The following is a 21,218-nucleotide window of genomic DNA, read 5'->3' on the forward strand; positions in this document are numbered from 1 at the left end:
TTTCTTTAAATTTACACCCAGCCCTACTTGAAGAAATGTAGTTAAATTGTTCCTGCCTCCCTCTTTCCTATTGCTAAGAGACTGCTGTACTAAGGTAACACATGTATTTCAGAGGAATAGCTAAAATACCAATTTGCAATTTTAGAGCCCCATCGATTCCAGACATTCCACATCCTTTAACGAGCAAAATTCCACAGTTTGACAGATGAGAGATCAAGGATGCAGCACTCTGAGCAGAGAAGCTAACACGATGACTTGCTGCTACCAGACTGAAGTCTTGCTCTCCCCTTCCTGTTTCTCTTTCCCCTTTCAGTCTTGTCACGCATCCTGCACATCCTTGTGTCAGCTCTGGCATCACTGAGCCCTTCAGTGAGCATCTCTGCCTCAGGAAGCCTGCTGTTCTGCTGCATTAGCAAGTTAAAGCAGTTCGAGGTTAATAGAGCGTTTAAGTGCTGGCACAAATAGAAGTGTGATGACATGGCTGGGAGAAGGACTTCACCCTTGGTTTTTACTGGTATTGCAGGATCAGATGAAACCCTGGCCTCAGACAGAGGTGGTGAAAGCCCATGGCTGCCCAGTAAGTTGGCCACAGAAAATGAAGAACTGAGAAGATCATTGGTCATAAAAGTCACTTTCTGTGGGGCCTCTACAAGGGGTGTGAATTCCTGAGGCACATCCTACCACCAAACAAACAATAAAGGCAACACCATCAAGTGAAGGGCTCTACAGTAAATTATTTCAGCTTTACATGATCATCTGTCCAGCTAATCATTATTGCAGCTAAGGACCTGACCCTGAAAGTCTCTTACTGGTTATTCAAGGGGCTTTGAAAAAGGTTCAGATACAAATTTTTTTTTCCTAAAAAGCTCCAATTATGTGAACAGATAGAAATAGTTCTATAATTTTAAGGTTTAGAATGCAATTCTAGAAAGAATTACATGAAAGAAATAAAAAGTAAAAAAAAAAAAAAAAAGTAAAGAAAAAAGAAAAAGTAAAGTGAAGAAAGAAAAACAGTCTTCCTTTTTTATGAATAAAGTATAAAATAAGGTAATTATAACTAAGGCTCTGCTCTGGCTCCAGCTGTGCAGAGCTCAGTGCCCACAGACTAGATCCAGTTACTCATCAGCGTCCCCAATTACAGCTCCTTCAGATACAGCAGCATAACTAGTCCTGCGCTTACTTTGTGGATTAACTTAACCTATAAGTATGAGCCTGCTGCAAACCCACCCCTTTCAGATAAAGATGCACTGCAGGAGTAATATGAGCGCACAGCAAAACTGCAGCTAGACCAGAATGTTAGAGCACACCAAAATTACAATAAAAGCACTAGTGGGAGAAAGTTTCAGTTATGTCAGTTTACGCTTGAATTTTGAAGATGAGTTTAAAGGGCATTTCAGGAGAATGCACTATAAACTGTTTACATTTCAGCTTCAATACTTGAAGAAAACCTTTTTCCACAATACAAAACACTTTTACATAGTACACAGAGATATACTGGCAAGGAAAATATTTAACACAAGATGGCAGCAAAGCTGAATTTATCAGAAAGCACAAAAATAGCAGCAAAAAAACCCGAGTAAATTCTGAATGCATTTTAGTTAAAGTACAGTTGTGCATTGCAGAGGATCTGGCCCTGTGATTTACTTGGTCAAATACTCTCTGAGCACTTAGAAAAACAGGAGTAAACGAAAAGTAAAAATATTTGATGCAAGCCCTAAACCAGCTTATTCAAGTTCTGTGTTGAAACAACTGTCACTGAGGATGGTATTTGCTTCTATGTATGTGCCACTAGAAAATATGCTGTACCCAATGGGCCTGTGCTGTTAAGGCATCTTCACAACCACTCCCCATCAGGACAGGTACAGCCACAGCACTGCATGGAAGAGATACAGAAGCCAAGGACTTTTGCCCTAAACTTACGCTCACAGTGGTTTTCTTGTTGCTGGTGTTACAAGTGGTACCGCTGCTAAAGGCAGACTCATCATTTTAAAGATATTTGTATTAAATAATAAAGAAACCCAGTCCTTTTTTCTTTCAAAAAAGATGCCCTGAATTGTATTTCAAGGTGGTCTTCAAATGTAAAGAGGTGATTTGTTTCACCAAATATCACATACAATTTCTGATGTGTTCATATCAACAATTTTTCTTTTCAACAAGTGCTTTATAGTTACCTCATTCTGAGTATTTAATTGGTCACATCAATAAAGAGCGGGGTATGAACTCAGTAATATAACGCTATTCACTACCCTAGTGCCATAAGGATTTCAACACAGAACCTGAAACAAAATCCAGCTACTTCTTGAGACTTTATTTATTTTTATGTAGAGCTGGTGACCTCAAGTCTGCCTGGTCATTTCATTCTCACAGGAAGAAGACCGTCCTTAGGTTTTGGATAGGGGAGGAATTTAACCTTTAGCTTGCAGCACATCAGCCAGAAGTCCCTGTCTCCTTGGTTTCATTTATTTATAAGTAGATAGCACTTATTCATCAGATTAAAGTGAATGTAGTTAATAATGTAGAAAATCCAAGAAAGAGGAAATTGAGTTTAACATCCACAGTGAAGTCTCATGGAACTGCATGCAATTACAAGCAGGGTTTGTTGATGGGTGGTTTTTTTCTCTTTAAATAAACACTTCTAGGGTTTTGTGACATTTAATGGACCACCCCTCACATTTCAGATAGCTTACTGCTTACGAACTCTGTGTCCTGTTTTCTACAGGCCAAGGAAGTCCTGGCATCGCTGAGGGACAAAGTGGAGCTCTAAGATGGTGTTTGTATTCCTCTTAACAAGCATTAACATCCTCAGAAAGCGTCATGGGTTTGGACTAGATTCTCTGGGCCCACAAGGGCAAATCTAGGATGAGAGATTACTGTCACTGCCTTTGCTTTGTTGTTTAACTTGTTGTAAAGTAAATTTTAACACTAATTTGACCTTGAGAAAAAGTTTAAATTGTTTAAATCTGTATGAAAAACTTTAGAGATTTTTTTTCTTCCTTGGATACAATCAAGATCTAGGAGGATCATAAATAGGCATCTGTCAGTTACTCACATTAGTACACATCAGCAACACCTTGAAACAAGATGCAGAAAGCAGCAGAGAAATCAAAGACCTGTGGAGCAGCTGCAAAAGTCTACTCTAAATATTATAATCCTCTATTCAGAGTATGAGTCATTAGCATTTTGTACCTTAAAGTCTCTCCTCACTCTCCTCCAGGAAGGAACATAACTCCATTCTTACCAACTTCTACTGTCCTGCTGTCCTAGGTGTAACCCACCTGGCAATTTTTGCTAGGATAGTTCTCTCACTCTGGTTTCCCAGACCATCCTTATCTTTCGGCACAGACAAACTGAAGATCTTGGAAAGAGCTCCAGCAGATCATTTGCTTTTGAAGTTCTATTCTGATGTCATGAACTTACCACTCTTCCACATGGACACCCCCATTTCCTCCTTCACTGCACTAACAGCCTTTCTTTCATTTTGTTAAACTCTCCTTCAAAGAGTCTGTTAGTAACACATCAGACTAAGAATTACATGGAGACATGACACTGAGCTGATAAATCAGAGATAAAAGCAGCACACGCACTAGAGTGCCCCACAACCAGCACAGCTCCTGAGGAGGAATGTCTATACAGACACACCACCAGGCATCTTCTAGCATCTGAACATCCGTAGAGCACACAGAAGAGAATGAATAATATGGCAATTCTTTTGATATGTGATTTTAAAGTGCTATGCTTTGTCCTTACCCACTTGCATCTGGGAGGATGTGCTCATACTTCCAACAACACTTACATGAACCCTGAAATTTTAGAAAGCCTGTTTTGAAGACTTTTTTTTTTTGTATCATAGTATTGCTGACGTGTATCATAATTTACTTGGCATACTTTGCCTTATGGGTTTTAGCGAATGCTTTTTATTCTTGCATGTTGTATGCAACAAACTAGAAAGAAAAAATTAAGAATTTTGAAGGTTCAAAATTTTATAACTGATATTGTAATTTAAGCTCCATTTATATTCAGATTGATTATAAAAAATTCACACCTGGAGTCAGAAGACACTGCCTGCAAGGGCTATCATTACTCAAGTCACCAGAGTATTTCCTGTACCTTCCTCTGGAACATCAAGTAATGACCTATGTGCAAGAAACAGCATACCAGGCTAAAATGCCTACTGATCTGATACAGGATGGCAACTGATCCATGCAAAAGTAAATTTTACCTACTGGATGTGTACACCTGGTGAAAAAAATACCCAGGTCCACAAGACTGAGTTTACCAGTAACCTCCCCTGCTTGCTTACTCAGTATCAGCACTGATGAACTGATAAATTGCTCTTTCATTTTGGTAATTCATAGCTGCTGTTGTGATGGCTGACATCGTGTTGGGACAGCTCCCAGTCAAAAGAATAAAGCTCAGTATCTCTAGCTAAAATATATAAAATAAAATATATTTTTGCTCTCTAACACATAGGATGAAAGATGCTCTATTTTAACTATATGTAATTGCACAATAATATTTCCTGATGTACAAAGTCTTCTCAATACAGAAGTTTTCTATTACTTTAAAGGAGCATAAAGTCTCCAATACCAGGGTCAGAGCTAAGTCAAGATTGCTAGATTTTTCCAGTTTTGTAGAAGTAGACAGAGGCACACTCTGGATTAATCTGTGACAAGTAAAAAAATGTTCTTATTTAGGAATCCAAGCAAAGTTTTAGTCTCTACGATTTGGCAGCTGTAAAGACAGGATTTCTCTAAGTACTGCTTGCTGAATCCAGGTTCATTAGTTTCCATCAACGTCAGACATTCACTATATAATACATTCTCATCTCACGGAAAGGAGGCATCTGAGAAGCTCTTCTTGGTGACACTGGGTGTTAAGAGATCTAGTTCAACCTGTTTCACAGTCAAGAGTGCTGCTTTGGTTAGTTACAAGGGAGCTGGAAGATGATGTGGAGAGAGAGAAAAAGTTATACTTGTCATGTTCCTCTTTCACAAGTGATGCTCTGCTATGTTCAGTATGCTTAATGGGAAGGGACAGATGACATTGGAAGTTCTGTCAAGGGCTACAGGTACAAACTAAGGCAATTGGCAAGCTAGTCCTGTATGACATGAACGGTAGTAACGCTACTCATATGACAGAAATATGCTAGCACATCATAATGAAGCAGCTTTTGGTACTGACTGACCCAGAAGATAGTTAGGGATGGAGGGCAGAAACAGGATCCAGGAGAAAAATCCAGATCTATATATGGACTTTGAAACACAATTTTATCTTCCTCTTTTATGGAGTCAACATATGCTTGCTTTTATGTGCAAAGTAAACTAAAGACAAATGATTCCACCAACAAAAAACCCGCAACTTACCTATCCTACAGAAAAACTGATTATTCACTTCATTTCATGTATAACTTGGAAATACATATGTGTGTACTGTCTACATGGAATGTTTACATCCAAAAACTGGCTCAAAATTTCAGCCATGAAACCATGGTATTAAGAAATGTCCATTACAACATTACATGTTGTCCCATTAAAACGTTACGCACACTCCAGTCATCAGACATTTCACTTCACAGTAGATATGATACTCTTATATAATCCTTTAATAAACATATAAAGTGCCCAAGCCAATGTCTATCTATATACAAAAACCTGCAATCACAATTTAAAAAGGGAGCAAAAATAAATATTTTAAATTTCATTTTCAGCTTTAAATACAGGAAAAGAAAATAAAACATAATACTTACAGGTTCTACAAATTCAAATTTCTTTTTCTCTTGTACTTCTTGAATTTTAAAAACATATTCTAGTGATGCTTCATAAAAGTTTTGATGTTCTCTGTCAATCTGCGTATCTGCCTAAAAGATAATATGAAATATAGACAATGTTAATTTGTTCTCATGATTGCTTTAAAACCAGATTTTGTCATTAACAAACAGATCTTCCATAACATTATTTACAAGTTTCATGGGGTTCAGTTTTCTTCCTGAAAATTAGAATACCTACTTAATATACCTAAATGCAAGTTTAAGAAGCTAACGCATTTCAGCCTAATGCCTTTTCCCCACTCCATTATGGTTTCCTCTTCCTTTTTGCACTTTAATTTAATTTTAGTTTTTAGGACAGCCTGGAGCAAAACAAAGAAAGGTGGCAGCAGGAACTCCGTCTCTGGTATATGGCAAGTTTAGAAAAAGAAATAGAAGTGAATAGGATAGGAATTAAGGAGAGACAAAAAGATAATGATTTCTATTGAAATGTTTGAGTATCACATTAGAGTGAAACTGTATCTATTTCTCAGCTTCAAATAACTTCCCAAGAAGGTATTTTCTTTCTTAAATAGACTGTCTTTAACAACAACATCTTGTAACTGACAATTTCATAGTATGAGTCACATACTCTTGAAACATAAACATATTTAAGTCCTTAATCTCATAAATCAATTATTTTTCATGTTTTAATTTTCCAATGCCACAACTACAAGGCAATACTTGTCAAACGTATCTGAATAATACCACCCGACATGAAGATACACTACCAAAACAGTGTCTTCTGCATAAACAGCTAAAGAATTAACTCTTATCAGTTGACAGAGTAATAGGCTTTTATCCTCAATTTAAACAAGCCATGGGAGAGGGACCTAACAGACAAGCAGTGTTGTATGTGGATAATGCTTAAAGAAGAGATACAGACTCCATTTTAATGAATCCTTCTTTGTAACAAATCATTTTCTCAAGCAAATCCCCTTTGGGCTGCATTAGTTAGGTTTTATTCTCAGGTCAAAAGAAATTTTATCAAGTATTGGCAACAGGAGCAAGACTAGTTCAGCTATTTCTGACGTAAGCCAGTTAAAATACAGCAGTATACTTCCGTGTATTTTCTAGTTCAATTCTGGCATTAGAAACAACAAATATGGGAAAACTGAAATGTTGTCCTTCCTTGACAGCAAACACTAAACCCGCAAACATACCACAAAAGAGGTTTAGTACTTTTAACAGCACAAATGCAAAAAGTCAGTATTTTCCTTCAGGCAGGACTTGGTCATCAATAGCACCATATATCATTAACATTGCTTCTTTAGTCAAGGACATGCTACTATCATGATTTGGGTGCACGGACTCTTACCAACATTGATCCACTTCCCTAGCACACTGCCCTAACACGGGCCCCAGTGATATGTTTCAAATGAATCAGTACTAGCATTTCCTTCCCATGCCTATAAAAACTAATCAGGAAATTAAGTGCAAAAACTAATACTATGAAGCAGAAATCACGCACTCAATTCCAACAATCAAGTGCTTTACCAGAGAATTAACACTGCCACGTGCCATTCATATAATGTGTTTGGCTACTGTTTTCTCTGATACTCTGTTAACAGTTTTATTTCTCAAAAGATATATCATAAAAGCAATGGTGCATAGCTGAACAGAACCAGGTGCCACCACTCTGGGACATGATCCAGCAAGCCCTCACTCACACAAGCTCCATCAATAAGCACTCGAGACAGACCTCAGCTCTCAAATTTAATTGTAAGCAAATAATAGAATCTAGTTTCAGAAATGAGCTCTTTCAGGCTTTGACTCAGAAAAAGTATTTAAACGCCTAACTAAATCCATCTCTATTCTGAAAAGCATTTAAGCAGATTGTAGTTGTAATGATACTTATGACAACCAAGTGCCATCTCAAATATGGATGGGCTCCTAAATTAAGACCATAATCACCACTAGTGTATGGGGACTAAATCATCATTTCCAAAATACACCTTCTGTAGAAGTTTATCAATTTGTGTGAACACCGAGGATTTAGATTTGTAAGAATCACTTTGAAAGTTATTTTAAAGTTTCAAAAGCTGAAAGGATTTTCACACGTTTTTCTATGACTTCAAACTGCACATAAAAAAAAAGATTTGATGGATATGATTTTGAGTCTTGTATAATATCTAGTTATATTGAGTAATATTTTCATTGATGTAGGATATCACTAAAACATATACCAAAACTTAACATAGGCTTAGAGAGTTAATTAACTTTTCCACATCACTCAATTCTGACTATTTTCTGTCCCACTGTGGACTTCAGTAGACAGTGAAAAGACAGTATCATGAAGTTGCTTTAAGATGCTAAAGGAGAAAAATCTAATCATCTATGTAAACTGCATAAGCAGTCTTGCAAGCTCTTAAAATATCCAACACATTTCAATTAGATAAATATACGCAAACCACTCTCTATAGAATATGTTCAGACCATCAAACTTTAGAAGCCTAATTAAGGTGCTCTCAATTGCACTCAAGTGAGATATGTAAAACAGCCCAATATGGTACAAGAACTACTCCTTGCTCATTCCAGTACTCTTTAACCCACATAGTGTGATGAGATACCAAGAAACTTCAACAATTCAAAGAAACAGTGGGTTAAAAAAAAAGTCGTATTTTTCAGTGTGACAGTAGCAGTTGAAAAATGGTATTCTCATTTCATTAAATGCATGAGGTCAGCCTGAGGCAAGGTCTTCCCTTCACTTTCAGGGAGCACTAAACCCCAGGTGCCAGCACCGCTTGGTTCTTTGCTCGTGCTCTGGCTCTGCTGTGGGCTGCTCCAGTGAACCCTGTCCTGGACACATCGGCTACTCATGGGGCTCACCTGAACCACTCTGGATGTGAATCAACATGTCGGGCCAGGAACTGGTGCTTGGCCTCCTTTTATTTATGATACAGATACAGGCCAAAAGTCTCTCTGGTTAACATTTTTGGTACTGCTCTGCTATTGTACCTTCTGTTTATGATGGGTCTATGCTGCTGATTCAGCATATCTATAGCTGCATAAAACTGGGAAGGCATAAATGACAAGTTATGCCTTAGATGCTTTACAAATGGGGCATCCAGAAAAGCAAAAAAACATCTGCCTCGGTTACAAGATTTTTAAATCCAGAGATGTTACTTAAGGACACAGTGGAAAAATTTATTCTGGTTTTCCATTAGTTTATATACTTGAGCCAAATCCATTGTTATTCTACGACCGTTTATTATATTCACAGTTGTTACTTTTCACTTCAGTTGCTGTTTTTAGACTTTAATTATTCTTATGTCTCAAGAGTAAAATGTTTCATTTCATTTTATATTTTATTTCTATTCTAGAGTAAATTGGTGCTTACATTCACTTTTCCACATTTTGATAGGAAATTATTTTTTTCTCAGCTGGTGCTTAGCCTCTAACAGAACTGCTGCATCAATACACAGATCATTTAAGAAAAGTGAAAGATGTAAAACTTTGACATAAAAGTGGAACAACTGACCAATCCTACATAATTAATATCTTATCTAGACTGGTTATTATAGAGAGAACAATGGCAATTCAGGAATATAAAAATTATTACAAATGTTGAATTGCTAAGCCTAATTTAATTCCAATTATAGTATTATTGGTAAACATGAAAAAATAGCCTACAATTTGTGACAGAGTGATGGTCACATCTTCTGTGAAAACTCCATCTGCAAACTAACCCCCATGATTTAAGAGTCACTGTGATAAGAGTAATCCCATCAAAATAATTTTTTTGCACAAATCCCAAGGTGTCATTGATATCAAATTGCTGGTTTTACGGTAATTTGCCTCAAAGAAAAACCATAATTATTTCTACCAGTATACTGAAAACCCCTGTAATCCTCCTGTTAAACTAGAAGTTTTCATGATTTGGTTTATTTAACAGAAAAGAATTAGCCATGTAGATTCTTCAAAGCTGAAGCTGTGGATGCAATTTCAGGGCATGATGCTGCAATCTCAGAATAAGGTGAAAAAGAGAAAAACAGAAGCATAAAAAAGCATCATTAAAGTGATCTCAGTTCAGACTCCCAGATTAACATTTATGTGAAACACAAGCATAACTTCATCAAGCAACAAATTATGTAGCAAAAAAAAGCAAGTAATTAAATTGACTTTCACATATACCTTATATAAGTCACATTTTTATTTAACATAATTCTGTTGTTGCAATCAATAAACGTTAGCCGTACTTGATGTACACAATGTTGGACATGTAGAACATTGAGCCTTGTTAAAATATTTGACTACAAGAAATCACCACAATTTCATATTAACAAAATAGAGCATGTTGTGAAGACAACCAGTTTGTTATCACGATCTCTATGCAAATACGAAAATGGGTAATACTGTGTTTAGTGCTTACATCTTGCAAATGAGATTCTTTCTTCTTTGCTGATAAATTTAAGTGTTTCTCTAGGATGGAATAATACTTCTCACTTTCCTTGTCAAACTTCTTCTTCCCATCCTGAAAAACAAAACATTGCCAAGTGATGTATCTGACTAAATATCAGAGCTAACTTAATTAAAAAAAAAAAAAATAGGTGCCAAAATATGCCTGGTTATAAAGGCATTTTGTTGGTTCCTAGATTTTTAGGGTTCAAATCTGAATTGGGCCTAGGAGGACTGATTCAGTTATTAAATGCAGTATTAAGCAGGATTTTTCCCATAAATAATAAACCTATACAACACACTCACAGTTTCCCATAATAAATACATGAGGTTTTATGTAGGTGGTATCTTGTTAAGCAGACTTTTAATTCAAAATAATCTTTCCCAAGTTTTATAGACGTACCTGTCTGTCACACTGTCTTTGCTGAATAAAAACATTGTGGAAGAGGTAGGCGAGTATAACAAATCTGATGATGATATAGGCCTATCTTTTGCATTTAAGACTAATATGCTTATTTTCCACCCACATTCTTAAAATATGAGGATGATGGAAAAGCACAAGGAAAAGGAATTTGTTGCAAAAGGAAATTGGTCCAAAACTCAGTCCAAAAAACCAGTGTTTTGATGGTCTGAATATTTAAGCTTGTCTCATTTAAGAGTCATCCTGCCTTTTTCCTTTCCCACTCCTCTTAAATTTTTCCCATCATGTGCAGACTATCCTCACATTTCTACCACAAGATTACGTTAATACATGATAATGCAAAAGAAAGCTACCACCACAAGTAAATTAAGAAACAACTTACTCTCTGTTATCTAATTTAGAATTCATACTTCAGAATTTTTAAAATCAGTTACTCTAAAATTTAAACCCAAAGTCCAAGAAAAAAGGCAGCTTTCTCAAAAGCTTTTCAATCTTTCAAGAAGTACCAAATTTCAGGAAATAGGAGAAGGTATTAAAATAATTATCCCATCAGAGTCATTATTAATGTTAAAAAAATAATTTTTAATTATAAAATTGTATATCCTCTAATTAAGAGGAACTCTCTGACAGTGACTTTTACAATCTTAGATGTCCTAATGATTCTTTCTGATGATTAACAAGTTTTGAGAGAACAAAGAAAACTCAAAATGACTAGTTCTACTTACACATGTGCAAAAAGTATTAATGGTGGAAAAACTAATTAGCGGACATAATTCAGTAACATCAGATCATCTTTGGAATGGTAGTGATTCTTTTCCCAACCCCTTTTTCCCTGGAAATTGTTATATACAAAACCAAATAACTAGCCTGCATTGTAGCACCACCCTATTTTTATTTGCTGTATCATGGGAAAGTCAGGTCAGTCAGAGAAATAAGAAATGGAAGGAAGAATTTAACATCATGAATGAAAACTTATTAACCACCTGTAACAACAAACCACTTACTGATTAGCTCCAGTGACTAAAGTTCACAATGGTAATTATACTAGGTTATAAAACACATCATATACTTTCTATCCTCCAAAAAGTTAAATATATTTAGTATGAAAAATATGCACAATTCTCATCACCTCACAACAGAAATATCTTCAAAAGACATCATAAGGAAAAGGTGGCATTTGACCCAACAAAATATGAATTAACAATACAGAAAAATTCCCAATGCCTTCTACATTTAATTGCAGCTATGCAGATATGAGTAAAAAAAAGGCAAAAATAAAAAATAAAACCTGTATTTTGCCTAGCAAGAGAAAAGAAGATATATGAACAATCTTCCAAACACGTTCTTAAAAGAAAGGGAGAAGAAGAAGGACTTGCCAAATGACCCATTAGCCAAAAAATCAACTTTCATGTTGGTTCTCCACTGGTTGGTTCTACAGCCACAGTTTTATTGGGGAATACTCAAGTTGTCAGGTCTTTATGATCAAGCAAGAGGAACATGAGTATTTCAACATCTCCTGTAGTCACAAACAGAAATTCAGCGTAGTTGACCACACACCACAGATACGTATCTTTTGAATACAAGGTGCAGCTAGTTGCATACTGTCTTATCTTCTGAGACAAAGGTGTCAAAGTGCTGGACAAAAAAAATTAACTGGATTATTTGAAAATAATAATAAAAATAAAATCCAAGTGACACAGGAGGCAAAGTCACCATCTTGAGGAAATCCCCAAGTCAAGGGAAAACTCAACTGATGAAACGAAAAACACAAAGAGAAATTACTTTTTAATTTTTTTTCCATGTCACAAAGGTGAGAGAGGAGTCAGTCTGACTGCAATATTGAAGCTTTTGGTCAGAAGCTGCTGGAGTTCAGTGGTGGATACACTGTCCAGGAGGCCATCTACTTCAGAAAGTAACTTGCCATGGCCTTTGACAGTGAGGCCTGGGTGCACATGACATATGCTGCACATCTGGGCTTGATGCTGTGCTTCCCTTTGCTGCCTCAGAGGCAAGACTGAAGGAATGAGACATGGAGACACGGGCAAAGCTCCTGCAGAATTCCCTGTATCAGAGTGGGAATCATCCAGCCCAGCCAGGTCGGCACCAATTCTTTCCCTAACAGACTGATGATATGAGCAGTAAGTATTCCTCTTGCCTCATGAACTATTTCTCTCGCAAATAAGTTGATAAACAGATAATGGATGATGCAGTCTGGTCAGCCACTTCAGCTCACATTAACGTTATCTTTACTAACAATAGCTGGAAAGAAGTCTGAAGTCTAATCTGCTTGGTGACAGCCAAGGAGAAAGGTATGAAAATGGGACCTGGCCACCTGAAATAGCTCCTCTTCTATCACACAGCACATCAAATGCACGTCAATGCCAAGAAGGATCCATTTACAAATCTAATGTGTTTCCCAATGCACCAAATCCAGCCGCTTATAGTTTGTGCTAACATCTACAATAAAATCTGTAAACAGAATAAATAATGTGATATGTAAAAACAAAAACACAGCAAGTAAATGATCACATCTAAACAGATACAACTCGCCCGAGAACAAGAAAAAAATTTCAAATGAACTAATTGTGACTGCAAGTCACCTTGTATCTCACATGAAGCTTCATGAAGATCTCTGTGGCACCACCTGTGAGGACACAAGAATTTAAAGGCTCTCTTGGTCTGCCAGTACTGCCAGTCCCCTCCTAGACTGCACCTCTCTGCTGTAACAGATCCACTCAACCACTACCTTCACAGCTTCTACATGAGTTAAGTTGAAGAGAAAACTAACAGTTTGGACTTCCTTGATAGCAGGACAATTTCTGGCCCAAGCAGTGTCTCCAGGGACAGCACATCCTGTTAATTTTCTTTTTTTTCAGATTTTAACACAACAAAATTTCTCCCTTCAAAGCTAGAAGTGGACAAAGGAGAATAAACAGAAACAGACTGAGAATAAAGATCACTTGACAGTTTTGACTGCATTAGTGTCTTTACTCAGTGATACTTTTGGTAATAAGGCTGCAGTGCCACAAGGACAATGTCTCTGGCACTGTACTGACCACTCACATGTTTCTGGGAAAAGTCTGAAAAACACTGGTCCCAAAAGGTGAATTCCCTTTGCTTGAAAGGTCCTCTGCTATGACAGAAAAACCACATATTTTAATGTATCAAAGCCTCTGCAAACTGTTTATTTCATAGACATTAACAAAAAGAGATACACTCAGAAGCAGGTGATTCATTTTCTGGAAGAGAAAATCCACTTCAGTTTATGCCAAGACAACTCTCACCTCACACACTCAGCCGGTGACTCACAGCACACAGGCGCATCCTAAGTGGAGTCACAGACTTACCTCATTCCAGCTTTAGCCTTTTCTTCTGCAACACTCAAAACACTCTCTTAGACACAGCTGCTGCCCAAATTAATCATCTGAATCCCGGTCCCAGCAATCTGTGCCTGTGAGACTGAGAGTCCTGCTTTTCTACATGCCAGGAGGTTTACAAAGAAAGTTTCCATGCAAAACTGTCTCCTCAGTTTTAGGAGGAGAGGATTGCTTAGGAGACAGAGGATTGCTTCTGCCTCTGGATTCCACATTGGATCAAACCCCAGGGAGAAAAAAGATGGATAAGAAAGCTCATACTGTACTGTTACCGGAACAGACAGCACCAGCCATGACACAGAGCATAACATGGCCATTAGGAAGATGCTATTCCTGATCTCTGCACTGTGTCTCTTACTCCCTTCAGCCTCCAGCTACCTTTCTTCCTTGCACATCCCTCCTGCAAGTAATCCTCATTCTTCCTCTTTGCCCTGGAAAGTTATCAATCATTTCTGTCAAAATATGAGCAAGAACATATAAAAAGCCACATGAGATAATTAAGAGGATACAATAAAAAAATTTAAACACAGAAAAAGAGAAAATACAAAATACTAATCCTCTACGTATTTTACACTGATGTGTAAGTCATCAATACCTTTTGTACAGACCAAGTTGCGCAGACTCTAAACACTGTACATATGTTTCTACAGTTGTTTAACCATTCTCAGTGCATCAGGTCACTAAGCCTTAAATCAGTTTAAAAAATATATACAGTTTTAAATGCTTCAAATTTCTAACAACTCCATTAGAAAAGCCCTTAACCAAATGCTCAGCTTCTAGCATGTAATGGAGTCTTACTAGCTTCCAGTATCCTCTCAAAAGAGTCAAGTCATGTAATACTGGATCCAGGTTTAATTCCTGGTTTTGTTCTCTCTGATTAGTTTTCCTCCACAGCTTTATGTCTAAACTGATAAGGCAATCTCCAAAAAGAGAAAGTTCTCAGAAATATATTTTGCTCAACATATCGCTAATTACAGATGTGACACTCAGAAGTATAACTCAAAAGATGTTCTCCTATACCTCTTGTTTTATGGCTGTGAAAAGACCAGACATCAATTAAAAATTAAAAGCTAAATCTTATATCTGTCCCTTCCTGAAATATTTTTACTCTGTTTGTCCCAGAAATCACATTTAAACATTAATATGCTAATCTTTAAAACAAAAAAACCCCTGCACATTTAATTCAGATTCATTTTCAGTAACAATATCCTTGTGCAACCATAAAATAAACATGTTTTTTAAGAGGTGATTTTAAAAGGATCAAGAAAGGAAATGAAAATAGAAAACATTGCAAAGAAACTATTTGGAGAAAAATGTTCAGTGAGAATCCCTTAATTAAGAAACAAGTGAACATTGTGAAACACGGCTGTGATGATTTCTTTTTTTCCCCCACCCAAAATTAGTACATATTTTTCTCAGCAACTCAAGCTGAGCTGCAGAAACTGTAAAAACTTGCACAGAAATGCAATAGTAAGACTTGAATATAGATCAAGTCAGACACATTTGTCAGTGGAAGAAACTGAAGGCAATGTTGAACTCCCTTGAGATCAATAAAGCCACATCCCCTTTCTCTCTCTTTGACAACTGCAAAAATGTTGATATAATAACACACTGGAGATGGTTCATTGCTGGAATTCTAGACTTCAGATATATTTTTCAAAGCCACCTTTTTCGTTACCTTCCAAACACAAATTCAAAATGTATTTCTACAAAGTCACTGGAATCTTGTTTACAGTTGTAAATTTAGGGGATACTCTTTTTCTAAGTAGTAGGACAAAGAAAAGTAAACTACAAAATAAACTAGACTTAGTCTTGGGAAGACTAGTTTGAGCTCAGATCCTATGGATTTCCTGGAAAATGTGAGATCTCAGAGTTTCACAACACTTCTGAGGAGAAAAGAAATAAATTCACCTTCCATTTTATTTTGCCTGAGGTTTTGCTTAGAATTCTCAGGGAGGTGGTTGGTGGGAGTGGGGGATGGGTTTTGTTTGGTTTTAATAAAATTGAAATTATCATAGGTATCAGACTGCATTTTGATAGATGTCTGGAATGGGGGGTGGCGGTGGTGGTGGTTTCTTTTTGGTAGAGATTTTGATTTGTTATGTCAATGCTCAAAGTTCAAGACAAGGCCAAAAGAGATTTTCCAAAAGGAAAAGGGTATCTAAAACTCCTTCCTTCCTCCTCCAATCAGAATTTAACCTATTGTGAGGCTCCAGGGTTTCTCCAAACCTATGAGATATCTGGGAGGTTAAAAGGAATCATTTACATATTGCTAGCAAATAATATGAAGTAGAACAGTTATATCATAGTTCATAATGTTCAGCATCAAATAAGGTTAATATAGTCATAAATTATTACTTATTTTAACTTGTAACTGTTAGTGAAAACACTTCCAAGTTGAAGTGGCCTGCATCATGTAGAAAATTAAACATCCTAACAACTACAAATCTTTAAATGAATTTTTTACTAAAAAAGAACAACCATAAGCAAACCATGAATATCCAGAAAAGCATATGGTGTAAGACACAAATAGTTGTAAGAGAAAGAACATACTGCAACTATGAAGTATAACAAGGCAATAAACTTGGAATACAAGAGTGTTTAGCAGCCTTAAAGCTATGAAGACAGCTATTAAAAATTGACAGTTTAAAAAATAACCTCAATTAAAATCAGGCAAGATATGCATGAAACTAAAACATACTTTAAACAACCCAAAACTAATTTAAGTTTAGGATGGAGTTCACATCTGTAAAAATAATGAATAACTCTGCAAGAGGTAATTTACTTGCAGGCTGATAAACTTCTCAAGAAAAGTTTTTTCCCCCTCTCTAATGCCTTGACAGATCCAAGTATCAGGTACTTTCAAAAGTGTTTCTGAAAGAGGAGAATCCTACAGCCATTTCCTAATACTTCCCTATGTAATTTCCTTAGATGTGTGCAGACAGAAGGTACTTACCAGTGGAGACTAATAAAAAAAGCAGTAAAGTTTCACTATTTCTATGAGATTTAAAATTCTGTTCAAATTAAGAAGCAGCTACTATTAAATGAACAAATGTGTTTGTAGGATGTAATTTGTTTCTCTCCAAAAATTCTCTCTTGAAATGGAAAAAAAATATTGAAAGTTCCCAGCACTGCTGTGAAGACATGCAAAACTGCCAGTACTGGCAGGTCACAAAGCAGGACCCATTAGACTCCCTGTTATTCAGCTGCAGAGCTGTCTCGAGTTTATTTGGCATTTGCTGATTCCAGGAGTAGCTGCTAGATGTCTGGGAATCTGTTAAATCCCTGCCCAAACAGCAGGATGGGTAAGTCTACACACGTAATGTAGTTTTATTGGTTTTACTGTCTACTAAATATGAAGTATTTTTGTTGCAATACATTACTTAGCATAGTAACATGTTACTGTTTAAATAATATGAAGCAGCCACCTAGAACAGCAGAAACTCTTCTCTCAAGCAGGTTTAGGATAGTTTTCTGAACTCGAAAAATTTTGTGATAACTGCAATAAAGTCTCCTGTTCCTGTACAAAAGCTTGTGCCTTTAAATATTTTTAAGAAGAAAGTTACCCATGCTCTTTAGGAAGTCAGAGAAGCTTCAGTTAACTCTGCCTACTTCATCAAAAGTCATACGAAATAAACTGCTCATGTCATAAGCAATGCGGATACTTGTTATAAATCACTATAGCTATATATGCTGAATAGAAAGTAAATGACAACAGAAGATACAACCCAGTCCTAAGTCATCGCTTACATGATAGAAGAGAATAACTCAGACTTGGGGCATGCTACTCTTCAAAAACAAAATTCAATCAGCAATAGCACGTGTTGTGATTTAGAATATTCAGAATGCTGAAGCCACTGAGCTGGCAACACTATCCATGGAAACCTGTTAACATTAACGGTTATAAAATCAGAAGAGGAAAGTTTCTCTACATGAGTAGAAAGTAGTTGTATTTTTATTCCCATTATCTAGTTCCAATACAAGCTTACAGAGCTTCCTAAAGTTCATTTAAAACAAAATAAAATACAATGTCTTTGACTGTTTCTGTTTCATTTCCATACACTCCAAATTTATTTCAGTTCAAATGACAAAATGGGGCAAACAAAGAAAAAAAGTTTTACAGGAAAAGATGAACACCACCATTGCAAAGGTCTGGTGGGCTGTAGCTGACTGATGCAAACAGTGCTACACATGGACTGTGCAGATAGAAGAAAAGCAACATTTACACTGGATCATACTGAAGGGGAACACAGGCAGCTCCAATTTTTGCCTAATCTTCCACATCAGCACCTGGAGTAAGCAGGGACAAGTCTCTCAATTTCTCACCCATGTTTAGACAGCTAGAAGGTTGGCCTTTCAAGTTCAGCAGTCATACTGACATGTTATCCAATGCTGTGCCAACAGTGAGAAAAGGTTTGTTTGTCTTGATTCTCTATCTTTCATAGGAAGGACAGAGAAGATAGACTTGGCTCTACAGTTACTAACATAAGTGCACAGAGACACTAAAGATAGGTGTGGAGTGTAAGCGCAGTGCTGGGCTCCTACACGCAACGAAAGCTTCTGTAGCATGATCTCTGCACTTGACAGTAAGGCTTGTTTTCATCATAAAAGTCAGAGCAGTAAACTTCTCAACTACAGAAAGAACATCCAGCTTTAAAACTGCATTACATTAGCCAACAGCTTCCCTTAGCCTCCACCACTGGCCCTTTCCTCCCATAGCTGCTTCTCTTTGTCTGTTCCTCCAACTCCTCCCTAAGTGGTCATCACCCACTCCCTGAGCAGCTGCCTTGTTGGCATCCAGCGCCTGATGTGGCTGCTCTCCTCGTCTGCGTTGCTTCCATCAACACTGTCTTTCTTTGCTCCCCATGGAGGCACACTGCTGTTTCAGGTTCTCCATGCCTCCTTTCCTAGATTCTCTCACAAATGAAGTGTACTTCAGGAATGTTCTAGCAGGCTAGTAAACAAAAAATGTGTATGAAGAGGCCATTTCATTTGCACAGTTAGCAATTATCTTCTTTCCTTTGTATGCTTAAAGCACAGAAAATGCAAAAAAGCTGCAAAGAACATAATGTCATTAAATAAAACAATTCTGACAGACTAGCTTATAACATCACATACTCACTGCTTTATTTTAAAAGCAGAAGATAAAAATATATTAAGTAGCAATTTCTTTTTAAAAACACTCTTTGGGAATCTCTGTCCCATCTATGTCAACCAAGCAGATGACATTGCTGATCTCAGTGTGCCAGCAGCACGTTCAGCACAGCTCACAGTCCCACACCACCTTCCATGTCATCGCCATGGGACCACAGTGCTGATCTGAGCAAGAACTTGAAGCATGCTATGAGAAAGTTTTTAGATTCATAAACACAACTGGAAGTTGTGCTGTTTACAGACAGAAAAAAAAAAGGAAACAGTTGGGATTAATGTCAGAAGTTGTTTTGTTTTGAAAGCATCTATTTTCAGAGTCCCTCTTACAACACTGATAAAGGAACACAAACTATCGCTTTGGGGTGAAGAGTCATGCCTCCCCAGTGGCGCTGTTAAACTCAACCAGCGCTCTCAGTTTACTACTTACGAAGGGATGATCTCCTCATCAGAACAACCATCTGAGACCATTCTTTCTTGGCAAGCTCCACAGGAACAAATGGTTCTGTGGTGCCTACTGTAGGCCGAAAAATCCTGAAATAATGCAGCTGGTTCATTTGGTAGAAAGATGGAGCTCTTGGTGCTCCTGTATCTACACCAAGTCACATTAAAGTTTTAAGTGATGATGCTCATCTTTTGTTACAGCACAGAAATGGTACTTTGCAGATACTATCACCCACTACACTTTGGAATAGAGCTATTTGATAGTTGCTTTGCCAAAAGCAAAATTGCTACAATGGTAAGAGAGGGCAAGTTTGTGTATTTCCAGGTCCCTGCAGAACCTGCTGCATAGATAAAACAAGATATTGAACAAGGGAAACCAAGTGTGAAACTAATTTGGCAATACAGCCACGTTTCCCAATCAAATGATTTTCTATTTAGAATGGAAAATGCAACTCTGCCATAGGTGTGAAATAAAGACCCACAGACTCAACATCATCTGACTAATGCCCAAACATAATAAATCTATATTTATGCTGTTAAATACACCACAGAAGGGAAGCAATGGAGAAAGAGAACTTCATTTTCCCCGAGATTGCTGAAGAAAACCCCAACATGTAACACAATAGGATTAACAGATTAATTTATACCCATGTAAAAAGCATCTTAAGTGTTAAGTGTTTGGTACAGCTGTGGCACTATGCCACATCCATGAGCACAACTCTGAAGTAATCCCTGTAGGGTTAGAGAATGCAGCTGCCTTTCTGAAAACATGATGAATTTGCTTTGATAAAGGATGCCAAAATTCAGGGTGGAGTCTTTTTTTGAGTACGGGGTGGGGCAGGGTGCCTTTGGCTTGCTGAATGAAGACAGACACCTTGTGAAGGGAACAGAATACTAAACCCTCTGCTTCTTCCAAGTCCTGTCCTGCTCTGTGCCACAGGCAATTGGCCACTTCCTATATTTCTCTTAAATCCTCCTTCAGAATCTTGAAGAGTCTCATCAACAACCTTGATACCTGTTTTTCATGCGTGGAATGTAATCCTCTCCACAGCGCAGCTGAGAGCAAGGCTAGAAAGGACGTAAGAGACAAGTAGAGCTACTGTATCCTACGGAGACAAGACTTTATTTACTTTTTCATTCTTTCTTTTTTTTAAATTGAGAATATTTGACAAATCCTCCGTGCCTCGAAGCATTTAATAAGAAGTTCAGTTCCCACATGAACTGGAAATTAAGTCTGGAGATGAATGTCCTTGCTCATACTTCTAATCATGGCTCAGGAGTCCAGCAGGATTCTAGCAGCTGTGCGGGGTCAGGATGCAACCTCCTGAATTGTTCCCGTGACACTGATTACAGTGGACTGATTTAAATTAGCAAGAAAAAAAGTCTTATTTTAATTAGCAAATGTGCATGTTTTTTTCCAATTTTATGTTCTTTTGTTGTTTTGCAGTAAAAGGGCTAAAAATTGCTACCTACGTTTTTTGTTTTACTAACCGTAGATTTTTTTTAAAAATAGATGGTTCTTTTTGCCAACAAAAGGCAAAACTTCATACTCACTTATGCAATTCAAGTGATTAATGCATTTATTATAAACCTTAATTCTTATATGTTATGGCAGAACACATTAAGTTAC

At 37.1% G+C, this 21,218-nt stretch overlaps 1 protein-coding gene across 1 annotated transcript in view; it reads right to left on the reverse strand.

Moving 5' to 3' along the window:
- Positions 1–21,218, reverse strand: part of ARHGAP42 (Rho GTPase activating protein 42) — a 172,981-nt gene that overhangs the window by 52,602 nt on the left and 99,161 nt on the right. The window contains exons 5-6 of the mRNA XM_074916689.1: positions 10,176–10,277; positions 5,747–5,857 (exon numbers count right to left, since the gene is read on the reverse strand). Of these exons, the coding sequence (XP_074772790.1) occupies positions 5,747–5,857; positions 10,176–10,277 (213 nt within the window). The remainder of the gene's footprint in view (positions 1–5,746; positions 5,858–10,175; positions 10,278–21,218) is intronic.

Source organism: Athene noctua, chromosome 1 (genome assembly GCF_965140245.1).
Source record: "Athene noctua chromosome 1, bAthNoc1.hap1.1, whole genome shotgun sequence".
Classification (NCBI taxonomy): Eukaryota; Metazoa; Chordata; class Aves; order Strigiformes; family Strigidae; genus Athene; species Athene noctua.